This window comes from Pan paniscus, chromosome 1, assembly GCF_029289425.2.
Source record: "Pan paniscus chromosome 1, NHGRI_mPanPan1-v2.0_pri, whole genome shotgun sequence".
Taxonomy (NCBI): domain Eukaryota; kingdom Metazoa; phylum Chordata; class Mammalia; order Primates; family Hominidae; genus Pan; species Pan paniscus.
The window spans coordinates 170311061-170334037 of NC_073249.2; the positions used below are offsets into that span (position 1 = coordinate 170311061).

General features: G+C 43.9%; 1 protein-coding gene across 3 annotated transcripts in view; it reads left to right on the top strand.

Moving 5' to 3' along the window:
- The window catches only part of PLPP3 (phospholipid phosphatase 3), a 150722-nt gene extending 129340 nt beyond the window's left edge, over window positions 1-21382 (top strand). For all 3 annotated transcript variants that reach the window (XM_063601017.1, XM_003824211.6, XM_055092182.2), the window contains 2 exons: window positions 4006-4182; window positions 19463-21382. In XM_063601017.1, coding sequence (XP_063457087.1) covers window positions 4006-4182; window positions 19463-19588 — 303 coding nt within the window. In that variant the 3' untranslated portion in view covers window positions 19589-21382. The remainder of the gene's footprint in view (window positions 1-4005; window positions 4183-19462) is intronic.
- The last annotated feature ends 1595 nt before the right edge of the window (window positions 21383-22977 follow it).

Genomic DNA, 22977 nt, shown 5'->3' on the forward strand with positions numbered 1-22977 from the left:
AAAGCCTGTTGCTACCGGCTTTTTTCTCATATCAGATGTAGCCACTGGATGGAAAGTCATTGTGCAATCTCATTCTCGACTCTTCTTTAAGTTTCACCAAAACTTACTTGTTTTGGTGAAATTGCCACAGTCATTGAGTAAATGTCATTCACCAGGGCAGAAAGGTAACCTAGATTTCTGAAAAGTATCCTGAGTGCCCGTCCTGTGCCGGACAGTTTCCTTTCCATGTCATCTCCTTTGATCCTGGCAACCCAGAGAAGGAGATAGGACTGTTCTACCTATTTTACAGATAAGGAGACTGAGGCTTATAGAAGTAAACTGACCACCCACTTAGTAAGTGACAGAGCCAGGACTGGAATCAGGGCTATTGTACCCCAAAATGCACTTTACTATTGCACTGCTTTCCCCAAAGTCCCCTGCTGCAGACACCAGGATCAGTGCTGACCTTGAGGCATTCCTCCATAAATGTGTTAGTTACTGATGGATATCAGGGAACAAGCTCTCATCTGCTTACTGTGATGTCTGACTGACTGCTTCCCAAAGGTGTTCTTTTCCCTTGGCTCCCTACTCCTTTCTCATTCATAAGCACTCCCTTCCTTTCTGGAGCTATTCTGATGACTGGTCTCTTCCTCTCTTCTCAAATTCTTCTGGTGTATTTATTTTTTTCTTGTATTAAGCTCCAACCTTAAGTATCTGAATCAGGGGAAGGGGAGATGTGGGCTTTGTCCGGTTGGGAAACACGCCCTTCCTCTGCCCCACCCTTGATTTCCAAGGCTTGTGATCTAAGCCTGCATGCAGGGGCAGGGGGAATGGTTGAAGGACTCGTAACAAGCATTTTCCGAGGACCTACAGATTTTTCAGCAAGGGAAGTTAGAAAATCTTGCCGCTCCAAATTAAGAAATGTGATTAAAGAATAAAATCACCTATTTATTGAGTAGTATTTCATGCTATCCTCTTGATCTACATTATCAACCAACCTGGACCACAGCCTCTAAGAGAGTGGTTGCTACACTTATTTTATATGTGAGAAAATGGAGGCTCAGGGAGGTTTTCCTGATTAAAATCTGTGCTCTGTCTGTTATGCACCCCACCCTTGTCCACTGCCAAGAATAGCTGAGGGAAGGCCAAACATACTGAGTACACTGCAAGTGGATGATTCCTTGTTCTTGAATTTGCCATTGTCCTGAAGACTTGTGTTGAGTTGGAGCTAGACTAACACCATCTTCATCCCCATTTCCAAAAGGAGGCATATTTTCATCCACTGGTAGGTCATTAAGGGAGTAGTCTTTGGCCTATAGCTCCAATTCACTGACTTTGGTATTGCCTATAGTGACCCAGTCTTGCCTAGAGCTCTTGAAAAGCACTGAGAGTGTGGTACTCAGTGCTTTGCATGAAATCATTTAATTTTTCACCATTGCTTACAGTAATATTTTCCAGTTGTGATTCAAATAGGTAGATGTTCTCTGAAAATAGTGATTAAAGGTCAAATAAGTATTCTTTCCTTCAGGACTTCTCAGAGCCTTTAGTAATCTTATAAGCATGATAATTGACAAAAATAAGGATTTAGTATAGAACATTCACTTATCTTTTTTGAAGAAACCCTTAATATTCAGTGGAATATGGTTTGGGAAAGACCGGCCTCCAAAATAAGGTCTGGGTTGCTTAGTTTGACACTGAAAGCCCTTCGTGAACTAGGCCCTCCTTGTCCCTGCAGCCCTATTTCTCACCACTGCTCACCCCCCTTCCCCAACACCCTCTTCTCCAGCTATACTAAACTATTTGAAGTTTTGGGGAACTTCTGTGGCAGGCCTCTGAGCCACCCCTCTGCCTGGAATATATATCCCCCACTCCTGCCCCCTTAAACCCAGCAAATACTCATTCACCTTTAGGATTCTGGTCAAGCATCCCTTCCAAACAGTAATTGACCCCAGCCTCTAACTTCTTTCATAGCTCCTATAAAACACATTAGTATACTTATTTATTTTCTTGTATCCCTCAACTGTCTGCTCTATATGTCAGGATTTATAAATCCTCATTTTTCTTTGTCTTTAGCACTTTTCATAGTGCCTAGCTTCTTTCTTTTTTTTAAATTTAATTTAACATATTTATTTATTTATTTATTTTGCCTAGTACTACAGATTTGGTCTTTTAGATTATCTTTAGAATAATTTTTTCCCCACATCTTTTTCGGATGTCCATGGCAATCTAATAGTATTTACATATCAACTTCTGAATTTAAAAGTTTAGTGTTCTAAGTAAAATTCTCACTCTCTGTCTCTTCAAATTGTCCTTTACCTCCTTTATTCCATAAAGGCTCTATGCTATCTTCTTTTACATTTTTAACTGGTTATTATTTATATATGAGAAAACCATTGTTTTTATCCCTTGTTTAGCAGGCAACGGCCTCAGTGTGATCTTTTTTGTCAGTATTCTTATTTTTTCCTCTTAAGTTTTTCCAATAATACATTTATATAATTTCAAAATGATTATAAAGTAGTCTGCTGTCTTCCATGTCTGCTTATTTGAAATAGTGTTCCACGTAGTTGAGGATTCAGTCCTAGACACTTATGGCTAAGAATGATTCTGGGATCTTCCACTCTTCTGTCTCATCAAGACTGGCCACTGGCTTGCTCTTTTCTTGCCACCGAAGGAAGGTGTCCATCTGTCCCAGGAAGGACAAACTCATGTCTTCAGCACTGCCGCAGGTCTATCTTTAGGCCATCAGACTCCTCCCCTCCGCTCTCTTCCCTTCTCCTGCCTCTCCAAATGCTTTGATTTGTAGTCGGAAGTTCCTCTTGTCCACTTGCCTCTTCCCCCTCATTTCCCAAGTTCCCACAGGAACCTGGGAATAGGTTGTGCCCAGAGGTTAGAACGGAAACTGCAGCAAGATAACTCTGAGGGGACAATGCCCAGTTGACGTCATTTCAACTACTTTGCTTCAGCTAGAGGTGGTTTTTTTTTTAATCTTCCATTTTTCTTCAGGTTACTCTTCTACTCCACCCTGTCTAGTGTCTGTCAACTTCTATTTGAAAATTCCCTGGCATTGTCTCGTTGGTTTATTGTTTCCTTATATTCTCATTCAATATCCATAGTTCCAAGTGGTGACTTAGAAATGTGTCCTTGATAGAGTTGCTTTCTTCTGAAGCAGAAGCATCTCATTGGGGATATAATAACTTCCTCTTATCATTGCATATTTAATTTCCGTGCTGACACCAGGTAGTGTAGGGATTATATAGCCATAATCCCAAGGGAAATACACAAATGTGTTAAGTAAGTTGTCATCAATTGTAAAAAAAGAAACCTTTACAAGCCCTGGTTACTGCTCTTTAATTATTAGTTTCAATCAAGAGGAAGATAAAAGGAAACTATCATTTATTACGTTCCTACTATGTGGCAGTGTGCTAAGGCCATTTACATATATTATATTGCTCAGCTTTCCCTAGTTTATCTCCCTAGATAAACTCTATTTTTCCTATTTTTTAGTGTGAGAACTAAGACTCAGCATTTATTTATTTATTTATTTACTTACTTATTTATTTATTTTTTTGAGGCAGAGTCTCACTCTGTTGCCCAGACCGAACTGCAGTGGTGCGATCTCGGCTCACTGCAACCTCCGCCTCCTGGGTTCAAGTGATTTTCCTGCCTCAGCCTCCTGAGTAGCTGGGACTATAGGCACATGCCATCACACCCAGATAATTTTTGTATTTTTATTACAGATGAGGTTTCACTATGTTGGCCAGACTGGTCTCAAACTCCTGACCTCAGGTGATCTGCCCACCTCAGCTACACAAAGTGCTGGGATTACAGGCGTGAGCCACCGCGCCTAGCCAGGCTCAGCATTTAAATAACTGGCTTGAGGTCATGTTCAAATTGCTGTATCTACAACATGCCACCCAAGGTCCAGATGATCCCTGTTCGTAGAAATGTAGTGTGTGTCACCTGGGGTTATAGTGCATGTGAGTGGGGAGTCACTTAATGTCTGTTCCTTTTGTCTCCTTTCTCCAGCTATACCTGCAGGCCCGCTTCACTTGGCGAGGAGCCCGCCTGCTCCGGCCCCTCCTGCAGTTCACCTTGATCATGATGGCCTTCTACACGGGACTGTCTCGCGTATCAGACCACAAGCACCATCCCAGTGATGTGCTGGCAGGATTTGCTCAAGGAGCCCTGGTGGCCTGCTGCATAGTAAGTAGCATCTTGTCCTCAGTATGCAAGTGGAGCCCTGGACTGTTGCTTGTTAAATGTTTCCAGCTCAGTGACTAAAGCTAGAGAGCCCTCGTTCCTGTCCTCTGCTTGGTGTCTGAAGAGTCACCTGGCCTTAGGCCTTAGGACTCCTTCAGTAAAATGAGAATAATTCCTGCTTCTTCCCAGCCTGTGAGTTTTGATCTGATAGGGTCTGTAAATCTCTGTAAATACAGAGGGTTTGGGCTCGTAGAATGTTGCAATTGGAAGGGAGCTGAGATATTGTCCAACTTGCTCATGTTATAGATGAGGAAATTTAGGGAAGAAACTTACCCAAGGTCATGTGTCAGCAGGTCATGCTTAGTGTCATGCTAAGTCTGTTGACCTAGTAGTAAGATCTAAGTCTCCTGACTCGAGTGCTCACATGCTGTTTTGGTGGACACAGTACGCAATGCGACTTCTCCGCTTCTTGGAAAATGCCTCCTCTTCCCTCTGTGACCTTGGGAGTGACTCACACAGACCCTAATCTCAGTGTTCATTGGAGAAGAGGAGGTTATCTGAAGGCTGAGCCCTCTCTCAGCCTGAGGGCCTCGTACATCGAGTCACAGACTTCCTAGGGATAACTTGGGATGGACCACATACTGATTTGCCCCAAATGAACGGGTTACCTTTTCACATACTTCATCTCTGACTCCCGGTGAAGGTGGGAGAAGGCATTGCACTTCTCTGAGCCTCCATCTGTAGGCACTGCTTTTCCTGCCTGCTAAGAGTTTTGAGGGGCTTATTCAGCGAACATGACTGAGCACCTACTTTGATATTGTGACTTCCTGGGCCCTACTGAGGGGAGCTCACCCCAGCCCAGCAGGAATCCCAGAGTACAATAATGGCTGGATATTTAAGCACCACACATGTAGGTTGTATTGTTGTTAGTATTATCCTTGCTCATTCACAGTAAGAATTATGAACAATAGAGAGATCTAAACCAGCTTCTTATCCTTTCCTGGTTTCTGAGCCTGGTTGCAGGCTTATGTCTCCCTATGCAGCCTCTCCCCAGCTCCTCTGTAACAGCACTTAACACTGTGGATTGAAATTGTCGATGGGTGTCTTCCTTTAGGCTGTAAGTTCTTGGGGGCAGGGACCATGTGTAATATATATGTTACTTTCCCTGTCTTATCAAGGCCTCTCAGGGATTCTAGCTCAGACTAAGCAAATGTGTGCCTAACAAGCAAAAAGCCAGAATCAATGAGTTGATCTAACCTTTCTTGAGAACACTGTAGGGAGTATTTCTTGAAGGTGTAGGAATGAATAGGGCTCAGCCCTCCCAAGGAAATCCCATTCTTGCTCCTCTCACAGCCAGGCCAAGCACAGGAGCTCAATGCCATGGGGGCTGTCATAGTGACATGTGTAGGGGCCTTCAGCAGGCAGGGAAACACCTGACTCCATGTGCAGGGGTCAAGAAGAGGGAGAAGGAGTTGCAGCAATCAGAGTGGGCGCCACAAAGAAAGCAGTGTGTGAACTGCCTGCAGCCTTTGACATGGGAATCCCAGCCTACTGGACTGGCTGTTTTAATGGCTTTCTCCCTTGCTTTATTTTTCTTTTTTCTTTTTAAAAGTAAAGGCCAGAAGGGAGAGAAACTGGGGGAGCAAACCGTTAATGAGAGCAGCTGTCACTGACCGGCTTGTTCTCTGGTGCCTGGCCCTTTAATGTGAGGTGACAGTGGGGGATGGGTGTTTGCACTGAAGGGTAACCCTTTGCTGACTGTGCCCTTCTGAGCTTTGCTCTCAGCAGGAGGACAGCCCGCGGGGGCCTGCTGTTGTGGTTCCTTCTTGGCGCCACTGCCCTAATTGGAGTCCCCTGCACCCCCAATTAAAAAAATTAAAAGGTTGGGGGATCCTTACTAGCCTTCCTCTCTTTTATATCCTAAAACATGGGCCATAAGCAATTAGACAGAGTGTTCGGGAGGACTATGGCTTATTTCCAAGAAGTGAAATGAGGGTTCTGACTTGTGTCCTGTTTGGCTCTCACTGACTGTAGCACAGTATAGGAATTTGATCCTAGCGTTTACAAAGCACCTACTCTCTGCTGGTACCATTCTGATACTTTACCCATTGTCCTCCATTTTTTTTTTTTTTGAGAGTCTCGCTCTGTCACCCAGGCTAGAGTGCAATGGCACGATCTCGGCTCACTGCAACCTCTGCCCTCCCAGGTTGAAGATTCTTCCCCCTCAGCCTCCCAAGTAGCTGGGATTACAGGCACCCACCATCATGCCTGGCTAATTTTTGTATTTCTGTAGAGATGGGGTTTCACTGTGTTGGCCAGGCTGGTCTTGAACTCCTGACCTCAGGTGATCCGCCCGCCTCAGCCTCTGAAAGTGCTGGGTTTACAGGTGTGAGCCACTGTGCCCAGCTGCCCACTGTCTTCTTTTAGTCACATTAAGCCATTGTACTACAGTCATTTTACAGAAGTAACTAGCTCAGAGAGGTAACTTAAGTCATCCAGGGTCAGAGAGCTAATAGACAGCTGCACCATGAGTCTCATGGACTCAAAGCTATGCCCTCTGCACTCTGCCAGGAGAAGGGGTCCCTGAAGCTGAAGGCCCTGCAGTTAACCCAAAACAGAAGCTCCATAGTTAGCTGCTTAAAGAGTATCATTTAATTGTGTCACGGAGTCCTTCCTAACCCTTTGGGTGGATCCAGTTATTGCTTTGAGTTTGAAAGCCTGATTTACAATGTAAAGATGGTTTGGAAAGGGGTGATAAATCTCTTTCCCTGCCTTTCACTCACTCACCTGTGAACATGCAAGAACAGGGACTCAATCTTACTTATCATTTTTCTCCAAATGCCTGACACCCAGCCTTGTGCTCAGTGGGACCTCATGGTCCAGAATGGCTTGGAATCGCAGCACTGAGAGATTCATTTCACTGAAGCCATCTGAGAGGCCAGGACAGGGAAGTGCCTGGAAGCTGTGGCTACTCAGAATAAAAGTTTGGAAATGTTCAGCTGGGAGGATAGAAGGTAGTGTCTTTTCCAGCCGTAAGCTCCCAGGATTCTGTTGTCCTGGGTTTGATTGTGAGGGAGACAGAAGCAAAGCTCAGGACCCTGGATTGAGCAGAGATGGGTAGATCTGTGAGGAGGTGTGGGGAACCAGAGACCATGTGATGAAGGCACCAGGTGCCCGGGAGAGGGAACTGTGAGTAGGATGACAGGCATCTGCCTCATGGGTTTTGCAGCTTTATCAGGGTTGTGCAATGTAGCTGTCACGTGCCAGGCAGGAGTCTGTGACCTCTGCTCTGCTTGTGCCACATGACAGAACTCTTCCCCACGAATCAGGGCCGCTGTCCCAGGGAATCCCAGGAAGGACCAAAGTTCTCTTCTTACTCACAACTATGGCTGTATTGAATGGTTTTTGAAACACAGAGACATCACCTGAGGTTAAGAGGATTGATAAAAAAGTAGCATGTATGGCACAAAGGCCACCACTTGAGGTGCCAAGAAACACAGAATCCATTTTCCAGTCTGCCAGATAACCTCCTGAGCCAAGCCTCTACGGACTCCCTGTTAATTGAGTTGTAATCTTCGCTGACATTTGCTGAGAGCCCAAGCACTCAGAGAGAAGGTAGCAAAGCTGGAGTTGACCCCAGACAGCCTGACACAGAGCTGGCACTCCAAGACCCAGGCTTTGGCAGGTCTCCTCTCATCTCTCCACCCCATCACCTCCCGGCATGTCAAACATTTCAATATTTTCCAACACCTGAATTTCTATATTAGATACCTGTCCCCTTTGATGGAACACAGTTCCAGTGTCACCTCATCTCTGATGAAACCTTCTGTATTAGTTGCCTCTGGCTGCTGTAACAAATTACCACAAATTTAGTGGCTTAAAAGAATGCAAGTTTCTTTTCTTACAGTTCTGGAAGTTGGGAGTTAGAAAAGGGTCTCCCTGAGCTAAAATCAAGGTGGAACACATTCCATCTAGAGGATCTAAGGGGAGATCTGTTTTCTTGCTTTTTCTGGCTTTCTGGAGCTATCTGAGTTCCTTGACTCATGGCCCCATTCTCCACTTTCAAAGCTAGCAGCATAGAATCTTCACTTCTCCCTCTCTCTCACACACACACATATACTTTCTCTGGCCTTTGCATCTATTGTCACACCTTCTTCTGTGACTTTTGTCCTTTTGCCTCCCTCTTTTACAGATGCTGGGACCACCTTGATAACCCAGGATGATCTCTCCATCTCAAGATCTTAATTTAATCTCATTTTATCATGTAGCATCATTCATTGCTTCTGGGACTTAGGATGCGGGCATCTTTGGGGGACATTGTTCAGCTTTCCACAACTTCCCCAGTCCCTGGAGACAGTATTGTCTCACTTCCTTCCAGTCCCCCATGGCCTTTTGCACTTTCTTCCTACCATGGCTTTAGGCCTCATCTACTCATGGCCTGCTCATATGTCTGTCTCTTCAGCTAGATTGTGGGTGCCTTAATAGCAGAATCCATGGCTTAACCTTCTGATTATTTATTCTCGGTATGTAGTACAGCAGCTGACACAATAGGTGTTTCATCAGCATTGGGTAAATGGTGAATGATGAATTAGCTTGTGGCTTCAGGCCAGACACTTCCCTTCTGGGCCTAGTTTCCTCACCTGTGAATTGAAGCTGGAGGCCTTGTAGCTCCATGACCTTTGTGCACAGACATTCTATGGCACAGCTGACTTTGTAGTAACTGACTGAGGTACAGTGCATTAACCCTAGAATGCTGGTTCCATAACTGCAGAGCCTTAGGCAACAGGCATGACAGCCGAGAACTTTTACCTGGGTCTGTTGAGGGTAGATCCTGTCACAACAGGCAGACTTGTCTAGACAAAAATCACATGTCAAATGGAAGTCTGGTTTCCTCCTCCATTGCTTACTAATTGAATGCTTTCCAGAAAAGGAAGACAATGGAAGCCAGCACAGACAGAAAACCTATACAGTGTCATGAACTCAACACAAAGACACAAGCACTTAGGGTCGGATAGGCCTGCCTGCACACCTTCAGAGATCTGGACAGAGGTACACAGGACAAAGGAGAGGGCCACAGCCCAGATAGACCATGAGGTGCATGGGCAGACCCAATCGTACTCAGAATCACAGACACACATAAACAGACAGACGAATAAAAAAAAAAAAACAGGCTCATATTGACTCTCCCAGCCCCCTCCCGCCTACACACTCACTAAGTTACCCCTACCAAAGATGTGAACTTTACAGTTGGACTCACACAGGGACTAGGACGAAGGAACAGACATTGGTTCATTTCCTGTCTGGTGACAACTTGCATATCTGGTCACCTCCTCCCTGACCCTCTAACAGATGGTAAATTAGGGGCCCCTGGGAGGGGTCGGGGAGGGCCCGGCTGCCATTGCTGTGGGTTCAGCAGAGGAAGCAGCTGCTCATGGATTTTGTAAATACACAGCAGAGTCTTTCCTGGTTTTCCTCTTCCCGGGGGTGTGGCTTCGCTTGCCGTTGCTCTTTTGTGTGCTGCTATCTTCCTCCAGATGTAGGGAAGGGCAAGGGCGTTCTTTGTCTCTGCCCCAGTGAGGTGACCTTGGGAAAAGACACCAGCAAGAATGCCAGTGTGAAGAAGAGTTCAGCGATGACAACCCCTGCAAAAGGAAACTGCAGTGCAGGGAGAGGCCAGGACACGCCCAAGGACACATAGTAGCAGAGTAGGAACCAAATCCCCAGTTTCTTGATTCCATCTAAAGGGCTAAACAGTAAATTCCAAGCATGCTTGGCCATGGATTTGCAAGGCCTCTTCCTTCTCTAACAGGAGAGAGTCCCATCTATTCCCTTCTGATTTACTCCAGGGCTGCCTGGGCACAGGGGAATGGATGAAATGAGCTCCCAAACCTCTTCTGGCCCTGCAAAAGTCTAGCTCTTTGCCCAGTAATGTGACCTTGAGGTAATGTGATCTTGCCACTGCTGGCCCCCACTCTTAGGCAGGCAGAAACATGGATGTGGGAGAGAGAAGGAAGCAAAGAAATAAACTTCGGCCGCTAATAGATAACGACACTATCTTTGTAGTACTCTACAACTGTTCAAAATACAGTTGACCTTGAACAACATGGGGACTAGAGGTTCCGACCTCCAGCACAATAAAAAGTCCAAATAGAACTTTTGACTCCCTCAAAACTTAAAACTACTCACAGCCTACTGTTGACTGGAAGCCTTACTGATAACATAAACAGTCAATTAACATATATTTTGTATGTTTTATGTATTATATACAGTATTCTTACAATAAAGTAAGCTAGAGAAAAGAAAATATTATCAAGAAAATTATAAGGAAGAGGAAATATATTTACTATACATTAGGTGGAAGTGATCATCATAAAAGTCTTCATGCTGGTTGTTTCCATGTTGAGTAGGCTCACGAGGAGGAAGAAGAGGAGGGGTTGGTCTTGCTGTCTCAGGGTTGGCAGAAGCAGAAGAAAATTTGTGTTTAAGTGGACCCATGCAGTTCAAGCTCATGTTATTCAAGGATCAACTGTACTTATAAAACTTCCTTTCTTGTTCCCCTGCTAAGATGGATGAGCTGACGAAGCAGAGGTTCAGAGAGGGAAGTTGTATTCCTGCCACTTGCTAGGTAGGCTGTCAGGGCAAGTAACTTCACCTCTCAGCCACCTTTTCCAATCCCATGAGGTTGGGATGATAATACCTAACATGATTTTTGGATTGAGGATTCAGAGAATTAAAGATACATCATGCTTGGCACATGCAACATATTGATTGTGAATTGTGCGTTAAGTACTATGCTTTGTTTAAAGATTCAGAGCTAAAAGGAGTTGGTCCCTAAAGAGCTTATCTAGTGCAGTAGCTTTCCAAGACTTGACCGCCATCTATAATAAGAAATACACTTTATATCATAACCCAATAGAGGCACCCCCACATAACTAAAACAAATATTTCACAAAATAAGACTTGCCCTTACTGTGTGAGAAATTCTGATATTTTCTATTAACCTTCAAAAATGCTGGTGGTGACCACCTAGTTAGTTGATTTTGTAGCTTGCTAATGGCTTGAGAATGATCTAGTAGGAATAGACATGTAAACAGACAAGTATGATAGAAGGGCACGGCTGCTGGGATGGGATACACTACTGAGGACAGTGGGGTTACAAGAGAAGGGGTGATTAATTCTTCTTGAGGGTGTTGGAAGACTAGAAAGAATTTTTGAGTAGGTAATTCTTTAAAAATGAATGGTCATTTGCTGTAAGATACAAAAGATAAGGAAGGGAATTCCACGCAGAAGGAATACCACGAAGACATGGCGATGGGTGAGAACATGATATGTTTTGTGACCCTAGAAATGCAGAACAACGAAACTTGGGGGATAATGGGGAGAGGTGACCTCAATGAATAGTAGCCTCATTCTCCCTTTCAGCTTCAAAGTTGGATGGTTTCTGGGAATGGGGTCCCCTGCCTTTGTTGAACCTTAGTCATCTTTGGGTACTATGTTCCTAAGCTCCAGCTCCTACTGCATTTAGCACCCCATAGACAGAGCTGTCAGTCCCCTGGGTACTCCTTACCAGACACCCTCCCTAATAGCCTATGAATATTTTCCTGGAAGGTTCCTTGGCATAGATTCCTATTCTCCATCAGTATTGCCCACAACTTTCTTTAAAGGGCGGGGGCGGGTCTTCTTATGTTGCCCAGGCTGGCCTTAAACTCTTGGGCTCAAGCCGTCCTCCCACTTCAACTTCCTGACTAGCTGGGACCACAGGCACACAGCAGCATGCTCCGCAAAATTGCTCTCAACTTTCTTTGCTCCTCTAAACCCTCTTTGTTCGTTTTGTGGGACTAATTTCCTTCACATTCCTCAATAGCAGTGATGATGTGAATAGTCCTTCATAAGGCTGGGTGCGTAGTGGCTTGCACCTGTAATCCCAGCGCTTTAGGAGGCCGAGGTGGGTGGATCACTTGACTTCAGAAGTTCAAGACCAGGCCAGCCAACATCCCGTCTCTACTAAAAAAATACAAAAATTGGCCAGGTGCGGTGGTGCACACCTGTAATCCCAGCTACTCGGAGGCTGAGGCACAAGAATACTTGGACTGGGGAGGTGGAGGCTGCAGTGAGTGGAGATCGTGCACTGCACTCCAGCCTGAGCGACAGAGCAAGACTCTGTCTCAAAATAAATAACTGAATGAATGAATGAGTAGTTCTTCATAGCTACAAAGTGTTTTCACATATATTCCATGTAAGCCTTACAGGAACCACAGGTAGGTGGATTTTTTTTTTTTTTTTTTTTTCTTTTTTTGGAGATGGAGTTTCACTCTTGTTGCCCAGGCTGGAGTGCAGTCTCAGCTCACCACAACCTCCATCTCCCAGGTTCAAGTGATTCTCCTGCCTCACCCTCCCAAGTAGCTGGGATTACAGGCGTGTGCAATCATGCCCAGCTAATTTTTGTATTTTTAGTAGAGACAGGGTTTCTCCATGTTGGTCAGGCTGGTCTCGAACTCCCCACCTCAAGTGATCCGCCGACCTCGGCCTCCCAAAGTGCTGGGATTACAGGTGTGAGCCACCGCAGCCAGCCGGTGGATTTTAAAAATAACATTTGCACACAAATACAGGGCAGACCCATCATTTGCAACTATAAAACCTTTTAATCTTGTATAAATTCAAGACAAGTGTAACAGCTTGGATCACACACCAGTAGAAATTTTGGGACTATATTCTGCTGTCTGATTTCCAGTGTCACACTCTTTTCCACCTCATCATTTTCCCTCTCAGATATACTAGGAAGTCACTCAACAGAAATGCTCACAAATTCCCAGTGCCAAAAGCTGCTGAAAGCCCTTTATTGAGGTCAAAAAATAATGATTGCAGTTGGATAATCCCATCTAGTTAAAAAAAAAACGGCTGCCAAAGATGGCTTTTCTTTAGATAGCACTTACTGTACTTAGGGCATGAGGGTGAGCCAGGTCCCAAGGCTTTCTCCTCCAAAGAGGGTTATTCCTTCCTTAATCCATGAGATTGTTCAGTATGGTAGACCAGAAAGCTAAAAGGAAATCCCAGGGCCAAATCACATGGGAATGCATGCAAAAGAAGCAACAGCCATGGTCTTTACGCTCACATGGTAGAGCTCTATTAAGAGCTACAATTTTTGAACTCTGAAAACAGGGATGACTCAACACAATCCATGCCCTTGAGTAGCCAGCTCAGTCTAGAAGGGGAAATATGACACAGCATTTAAAGCGTCACGTATCAAAGCCTATGGCCTAACACTAAGATGGAAGGTTATTAAAAGTTCAATATGGGTACCAAAGAGAGAAGAGAAGGGTGGTTCAAGAAAGGTAATGTTGTGCCCAGTGTAGATTGTCTAAGACACACAGCCATGCAATGGCAGATCTAGGATTTGAGCCCACCTGTTCATCTCCACAGATTGTCCACTAATGGCTCTTTTAACTGTACTCTGGATAACAAATAACTGTAGTGTTTGCTAAAATGCAGATTCCAGATTCTCAGTAGGTCTTAGATGGGCCCAGGCATCTGCTATTTCAGGAAGCTCCCAGGTGATTCTGAAACAGATGGTTTGAGGACAACACTTTAAGAAATACCAGAATAGATTGATGCTCAATTTTCTTGAGGTTCTAAGATTCTAAAATTCTTCTGCTTTTATAGTTATCTACCCTTTGCTAGCATTTTAGCTCAATGTGTTATGTAAGGATGGGATTCCTATTTTCAAGGAGTTCACTTACACTCAGGGACCCTAGGAACATTTAAAGGATAATTTTATTGTCATAATCTGCCCTTAACAAAATTAACAAAATGACCCTCAAAATTTGCTGATTCAGCCATTCCTAGCAATGAAAGGAGGAACCTGGCTACCTACCAGACTTCTTATTTCTGGTGTACTTGGTTCTTGGTGACCTCTAGGCAGGCAGCACCCCAGCAGGGCTGGACTGTGTGTGCTCCCTGGAAGGCTGACATTTCCGGAGTGTGAATGCTGGCAGTAAGACATCGGAAGCATCTTCCTCTTTGAGTGTGGCAACTCTTGGCCAAAGATAGCTCTAGAAATTGTAAGAACTTTGAGAGCAGATTCTGTTTGTCCTATAGAAAACTCCCATCAGCATATTGCCTCTACATCCAGCTAGAATGTGTCAGATTTCACATGTTCATTCATGGTCTCAACCACTCTTTTTTTCCCCCCTCTCTTTTTATCTTTTTCCAGTTTTTTGTTTGTTTGTTTGTTTTATCTCTTCATCACGGTGAATGGGGTTCTTACAGCTTAGAGTTGTCTTGTTTGTGTGTACTCATGCTCTTGAAGGAAGGGGCTACATTGTCCACAGTGCTTGGGTAAATTAGATCATATTCCACCCTGGGATCACAGAACAGTTTACTCCTTTTGACTCAGGAGGAGGTCAGAATCACTTCCCCATAGATAAATCCATAGAAACAGAAAGCAGATTGATGGTTACCAGGGGCTGGGGAGAGAAGGGAATGGGACATGACTGCTTAAAGTTTATGGAGTTTTATTTTGGGGTAATGAAATGTCTTGGAATTAGATAAAAGTGATGGTGGTACAACACTATACAGTACTACATGCCACTGGCGTGGGGGGCAATCACTCCCCCAAGACAATGTCACAGGCATAGGAAAGCAGAGTTATATATATTTCTTTCCTAGCATAGTTATCGAAATTTTAAGAGTTTTTATGGGAATAAGTGCAAAGATTTCTAGAGTTGAAAACAGAACTAGAAAGAAAAACATTGCCTCCCTCGCACACATACCCACCCCAAACATATCACCTCTATCAGCTGCAGTCCTGTCCTCAACATTTCAAAATCCATCTCTTCTTCTTTGTCTTTACTGTATAGGTGTTGTTCAGGACTCCTCCTCTCCTAGACTCTGTAATCCCTGCCTCCAGGCTCACTGCATGCTTTTTTGACTCCATCTCCATTTTAGTTACCAACATGATTTTTTTTTTTTTTTTTTTTTTGTCTGAGACAGAGTCTTGCTGTCTCGCCCAGGCTGGAGTGCAATGGCACCATCTTGGCTCACTGAAACCTCCGCCTCCCAGGTCCAAGTGATTCTTCCGCCTCAGCCTCCCGAGTAGCTGGGATTATAGGCACCCACCATCATGCCCACCTAATTTTTGTACTTTTGTAGAGAGGGGATTTCACCATGTTGGCCAGGCTGGTCTCTAACTCCTGACCTCAGATGATCCACCCGCCTCGGCCTCCCAAAGTGCTGGGATTTTAGGCGTGAGCCACTGCACCTGACCTCCAACATGATCTTAATGCAGGTCTTTCCAACGTGTTGCTTCCCCGCTTTCACCTTGACAATGATTCCTAGGGCCAAAAGAATGAGATCTGAACTTTTAACATGTCCCAAGACGCTTTTCAATATCTAGTCCTCTCCTCTCCAGCCTCTTTGACTGCTCCGCCTTAGATATACTGAGCTTCCTGAAGCTCCTGGATGTGCTGTACTCCCTTTCTCCTGTGCCTTTGCACACACTATTCCCTTTGCCTATAACATCCTAGCATTCACTGCCTGGTTAACTCCTCCTTATCCTTCAAAGCTAAGATCAAATAGACAACCTTTAGGAGAAGCCTTCTAAGGCCTGCTTCCCACTCCCCTTCAGTCTGGGTTAAATGCCACATTCTCTGTGCTTCCTCAACACCCTTGCTTCCCTCCATCATAATCCTTAATATGCTGTATTGTGGTCATCTGTTTACCTGGCTGTCTAACTCATTGGCCTATAAACTCCTTGAGGGTAAAAGACTGTCTTATGTATATTCATCTTCATATTTTTGGAGTTTAACACATAGCAGGAATCCAATAAGTATTTATTGATTGCATTCATTCATTTTCCAAAAAAAGAGTAATTTATAAAATTCAAAGAATTGGAGAAACGGAATTGAAAACAAATGTTCTGCGCATTGTAACTTAGATCTCTTCTCTGTGCTTAGGGTATAGTTTTTCTTGTTTGTTGGAACTGTATTTATTGTCCAATGTGTCCTTTCGCACAGCAGAGATCTGTGGAGTAGGATTGTGGGCTGGGAGTGGGTTTATCCCACAGACCTAAGACAGCTACTTAATTTGTATAGACCCTTCCCAGCCTGGGCCTCTGGGTTTTCCTTCTGGGTGGAGATCATCTTCTGTAGGAAATGGAACTGCTTCAAGCCAAGAAGCTTTTACTTTTACTAGGTCTTTTTGTGTCCTGCTGTTCAAATATTAGGAAGACTGAACCCTGTTTCGGTCTTGACAGTATTACGTTTCGTGATCCCAAAAAAAAGTGTTTGTGTAACCTCAAGTCATGCTGAAAGTGAAATACAGCTTAAAGTGGGATTCTGCTGGACCTGACTCAACTTTTCACCTCACCGCTTGGCTTCGTGCAGGCAGTATTTGAGTATGTGGTTCCCCCTCAAGTCTGTAGGAGTTGTATTGTCAATAAAGTCCAAGGCCAGAGTGCTTGCTTTCTAGTAAGTAGAGAGAATTTTTGAAATTCAACGACAAACATTTATTAAGCCCTTATTGTGTACAGGGCTCAAAGCTAAGTGCTTTGGGTGATTCAGGGTGATTAGGGGTAGGATTCCATCTTCAAGAAGCCTCCCATCTAGGAAGAAGGGTCGATAAGCATAGTTTTGGACACATGGGAGAGCATGGCTTTCTCTGGGCCCAGTAATTACTTTGGTATCCAGATCATTAGAGAACGGAATGCCTTCTATTGAACTATGTAACAGTCACAGGTTTAGATCTTCTCAAGTTATTATTGCCTTTAATCTTCATATGATTCCTATCCTGCAGTTAGGAAATGGAAACCCTAGGATATAGTGACTATGAGCTCAGAAAATTAGGTTGGGAGATAAGCCAGTAGATTGAGGTGGTACATTCTTCAAGATCTTGAAGGGGGGAAGGTGGGGGGGGGACGGGGGAGCTGTCCCCAGCTATATTTGCCCTTGGCAGATGGGATGGATTCTGGGAGAAAGCTCTAAGAAATCAGGCCTGTACGACTTATTTTCATGAATCTAGCTGCTAAGCTGGAATAAGTGAAGTTAAAAGTAGTGATGGGCCAGGCACGGTGGCTCACACCTGTAATCCCAGTTCTTTGGAAGGCTGAGGCAGGCGGATCATGAGGTCAGGAGTTCCAGACCAGCCTGGTCAGCATGGTGAAACCCCGTCTCTACTAAAAATATAAAAATTAGCCAGGCATAGTGGCACGTGCCTGTAATCCCAGCTACTCAGGAGGCTGAGGCAGGAGAATCCCTTGAACCTGGGTGGCAGAGGTTGCAGTGAGCTGAGATCATGCCACTGCACTCCAGCCTGGGTGACAGAGTGAGACTCTGTCTTAAAAAAAAAAAGAAAGTAGTGATGGGGAGGGATTGATCAAAACCTCTTCGTCTGAGACAAAGTGAAGGATAAAGGGGAGGATAATTTTGAGCTACAGATGAGGACATTGTTGTCTGCATCTCTCAGATGATAACATCATTTTAGTACAAAAAGAAGTAAGGCCACTGGGGGAGATGAGGGAAAATGTGGAGCTGGGGCTGGGGCAGAGAAGAGTTGAAAAGTTTAATTATCTTCTCATTGAACCTTAATCGAGTCTGTTTCCTTATACTGGGGACACTTGAAAACAGTTTCCCAAACCAACTACAAAGAATTTTCTGGCAGGGGAGCCTAGAGCCTACTGGCAGGTTGTGCACAGATCTTTTCTTTCCTCATCCTCAAGTTTGACTCTGACTAGGAGACGAATCTTTTGGTACCATGGTTTTCACTGTTCAAACCTCCTGACAAAAGAAAGGGAGAAAAGACTTAATTTTTTCCTTTGCAAAGTGGTACATCAATAGCACTCAAACCGTGAATGTGTTAAGATGTTACACTTCTTGGCTAATATTTCATTTTCTTGTAGTAGCATAGAAATAGCCTAGCTTTTTTTTTTTTAACAACAAAATAATACTTATTATATGTTTTGGTAGGTAATATATGCAATGGGTACAAAATTCAAAAGGTACAACAGGTTTTACAGTGACCAGTAAATGTCTGTTTCACCTTTGCCTTCTAGCCACCCAGTTCCCTTCTCTTGAGGTAACCAGCATCACCAATTTCTTGCTGTGATTTTTATAGCACTTTCTTGATTGCCATGTTGCTACAGAAGGGACATTGTGAAAATGAGTTTAACAAATAATTCAAGTGCCAGGCCCTGGATCGCTAGAGCATTAGTTTTGGTAAAATCTTATTAAGAACTTCATTTTCTTGCCTATAATGTGGCCAGAGTGAAACCACAGTGCTGTCATTAGTAGTGAGCACATTACCATCTGCAGGACAAAGACTCATCAATTCAGAAAGCTGTTGGGTGTAGAAACTTTGATAGTGTTTTAGTCGCTATTTTGAAATCCAGCCAAGTGTTTCCTAATAAATTACATGACTGATAGCTGCCACTTATGGTTACTTAGTAAAAACTCCTGTTGCTAAATGGCTCAAATGGATGTCTGTGTGTTTTTTTTGCCATCTAATACAAAGCATAAATTTTTCTTACTCCAGTAGCTCATCAAGCCCTTGAATCTTTCATCATAAGCTCACTGAGGCAGGAACTATGCCTGTGCCATCCTCACACCTTTGCAAGTGGCATTCAATAAATGTTTCTCAAGTATTGTTCAGACTCAGTGAGGTCACATCCCCAGGAGGAAAAAGGACGCTGGGAATAAGTGATAGGAGATTTGTCATTAACTGTTCCTCCACGTTAGTTGCCAACTTTCTCAGCAACGAGAACCTGGTTTCTTGACCCCCATCAAATGGTTGATATCACTAAGTTTTCAGGAAAAAGTAGTCACCACTGCCTGACTTCAGCTCTTGCTGATAGGAGTTCATGTTGGCTGATCTTTTTCGGTTACACCCTGGATTCCTTTGTGAGGAAAGGGAAAGTAGTGTGAATTAATGACTATAACTAATTATGACCTGCTTCCTTTGTTTAGGAACTTATCTTTCATTGCTATTCGTTTGCCTTGAGAAATAAGGAAGTATGGGTTGCAGATATGGGCAATGGACTGAGAGTCCTTAGAAGTGGATTCTACTGAACCAGTGTTGTGCAACCTGGGACATGTCACTGCCTTTTCCCGGGTCTCAGTTTCCCTATCTGTACAATAAACCTTGATGATATGATCTCTGTTGTCCTTCCCTATTCAAAGAGTTATGATTTGGGGCCCCTTTTCCTGAAGTCTGCGCTCCTCTGACCTTCCTTTTCCCTCTGTACCCAGACCCCTGATGTCAGTTACTGACTTCGATCTCTGATTTGTGCTTCTAGGTTTTCTTCGTGTCTGACCTCTTCAAGACTAAGACGACGCTCTCCCTGCCTGCCCCTGCTATCCGGAAGGAAATCCTTTCACCTGTGGACATTATTGACAGGAACAATCACCACAACATGGTGTAGGTGCCACCCACCTCCTGAGCTGTTTTTGTAAAATGACTGCTGACAGCAAGTTCTTGCTGCTCTCCAATCTCATCAGACAGTAGAATGTAGGGAAAAACTTTTGCCCGACTGATTTTTAAAAAAGAAAAAAAAAATGTTTTACTATGTGGCCTTCCAAAATAGGTAGTGTTCGCCTATGTGGAAACAACAGCAAACTAACACCAAGTGCCAGAGTCCTGGATGTGCAATTGGTTTAAGTGTTCATGTTCTAGTGAACACAGCTTGTTCAGGAACAAACACTAAAATGATTTGAGTAGAGGCTGCTGGTCACCTTTTGTGACCTGAGGAATCCCAGGCCTGGGAGAAAAGCAAAAATTCACATTGCAGCACATGATGCCAGAAATAGCACTGAATCAAGAAAATAGCCATTGCGGAGCTGCCCTCTTGAGTCTTTCTGTCCATCCCATTCTATTCTGTACTGTGACTTTAGTTCAGGAAGTTTTGTTTTGTGTTTTAAATAAAAGGAAAGAGCAAGTTTGCTCAGTCAAGTGATCAGATCCCGAATCTAGATTCCCAGTTCTAAGGCCTTATCACCTCCCCTGCCCATAGGCCAACAACCATAGTTCCTCACATTAGTGATTAGCAGACTCTTTGTGGACGAGTGAATTTCACAAACAGCACAATTTCAGAAGAAATCGAGGGCACAGGCCCTCACTTTTCTTCTTTTGACGCATCATCCTGTGATGTTGAAATGTCAATTGCAGGATGCTGATGTTGTGCACGTCAATCACCGGGCATTTGCACACTCTTAGAAACAGTTCGACTTTGGTTACTGCCTTCTCCCTTGAAATCCTTGCTGCGTGCCCACCAGGATTTCCTGTGAGGGCCCGGGAATGAGCAAGGCATGGTCTGCCACCAGCTGACGGAAAGCAGCCTTCTGTACAACAGATGGGAGGGTGAAGGGGGCAGAATGAAAATCGAACCAACCTTTTAGCTGTTGCAAATCAGAAGGAGCCAGAGAAGCAGGCAGTCTCATGCATGAGAGGTTACCCTTCAGGATGACAGAGCTGAGGGTCTTTGTAGGAGTTGCTCTTGCTGTGTAAAGCACTATTGTCTTGGGGTTGAGCCCTAGGGCAGTTCTTGGTAGGTTCTGCTGGGCAGAACATATGGGTTAAATCTCGGTAGAGAGTTTTCCTCATCCTCTATCCGTAAGTGTCCTTCCATGCAAGGTCCCACTCTAGGTGATAGACAGGGACCCCTTCTACTGAACCTTTGAGGAAAGGAGGAAGGAAGAAATGCGTTTAGATCTTGGATGCAGACCTTTCAAAGGGTTAAATGTAACCATATGGATCAACCACATGCACATCCTTACTACAGAATCCGTCCTTTCATTTCAACTTATAGCAAGCTATGATTTTTATATATAAATATTATATAAATAATGTATAAAACATTAAAAGTTAACTATGTAAGATATTATTTCTGAAACAATTTAGCTATATCCACTATGATTATAAACTGTGTCTCGACCTGTGTTATTTACATTAGCTGCTTAAAAAAGCATTGAGTTAATTTTTTTAAATATCAACTAAAATATCATAGTTCTGTGGTAGACATTGTTTTATAATGAAAGAAATAACTGCAACTAGAGAAAACTGTATAAAAACATTAAATTGTCAGTATTTTTGTAAGGTTCCATTTTGTAAAGAGAATAATATTCAAAGACTTTTGTAGCATACAAAGTGAAAACTTGTATCTGCGAAACTATACTTGTATTAAATGTGCTTTTTAAATAAAAGCTCGTAACACAACTAATTAAGGACTTGCAAGCCTGGAGTGTTTGAGAGATGTTTGTCTCAGGTGTGTGGGTAGGAGAAGGAAGCATCGCAGGCTGGCCTCTTTGAGTGGGCTTGCCTCATCTCAGTGCACCAACTCATGATTTTTTTCAGTGGGAAATGTGGTGGTCATAGGGTAGATACCGATGTCTGCCCTGCTCTTTCATCTCTGAAAGCCTGTTTGCAGAATGAGGCCCTGGCTCTACCCTCATCTCAGGCTCTTCTAAAGAGCTTTTGTATTCTAAAGAGGATTTTTCCATCAGAGAGGTAGGAGCTGTAGGAACCCCGAGGGCAGATAAGCAGCCCTCACTCTAGATAAGGTATGCTAGGGGAGCTTACTGAGGGAATCCTGTACACAGCCCACATCAAAGGAAGGCTGAGAATGGCCTGTGGCTCCTGCTTCCCTTCCTTGTGTTTCTCCAACCTGGAAGAAAAGGGGAAGCTAGAAATTCACATTTATTGAGCACCTGTGTGCCAGGGATTTCTGCCTACTTGTTCTGTCTGATCTTCACAGCAGTTATTTTGAGAAAGAAGGAATACTAAAGAATGCAAAGATGAAATGATTAGTCTAAGATCCTAGAGCATTAAATTGTAGGATAGGTCTTATATTAATTTGCTATAGCGGCTGTAACAAATTACCACAAACGTAAAACAACATAGATGTATTGTCTTACAATCTTGGAGGCTCTAGGCAAGAAGCTGTTTCCTTGCCTTTTCCATTTTTAGAGGCCACCCACTTTCCCTGGCTTGTGGCCCTCTTCATGTTCACATGGAGGAAGCAACATTGGGTAGAGTCCTCACCCTGCCGTCTCTTTGGTTCTCCTCTTCTGCCACCGCTTTCACATGTAAGGGCCCTCCTTGGTGATTACACAGACCTGCTCATAATCTAGGATAATCACCTATATTAAAGTCAGTTCACTGGCAAACTTAATTCAATCTGCTGCCTTAATTCCTCTTTGCCATGGAACATATATTCACAGATGCCAGGGATCTAAGACATGGCCATATTTCGGGAACCATTATTCAGAGTACCAGAGTTCACCCTCTGGCCCTCAAAAGATTCACATCCATCCCAAATGCAAAACAGATCACCCTATCCCCACATCCCCTAAAGACCTAGGATATGGCAGTATCAAGTCAAAATCCTAAATCTTAACAACTTAAACACCCCAAATCTCATCATCTAAACTAACCCATTCAAATTAGGTAAAAAGGAGGCTCCATGTTTAATCCACCCTGGAATACATTGCTCTCTATGAACCTGTGAAACTTAAGAAACAAGTTATCTGCTCCCTAAATTCACTGGTGGAACAGGCATAGAATGACAGTTATAGACATTCCTATTTAAAAAGGGAGAGAAGCCAGGCGTGGTGTTTCACTCCTGTAATCCCAGCACTTTGGGAGGCCGAGGCAGGCGGACCACGAGTTCAGGAGATTGAGATCATCCTGGCTAACATGGTGAAACCCCGTCTCTACTAAAAATACAAAAAAATTAGCCGGGCGTGGTGGTGGGCGCCTGTAGTCCCAGCTACTTGGGAGGCTGAGGCAGGAGAATGGCGTGAACCCGGGAGGGGG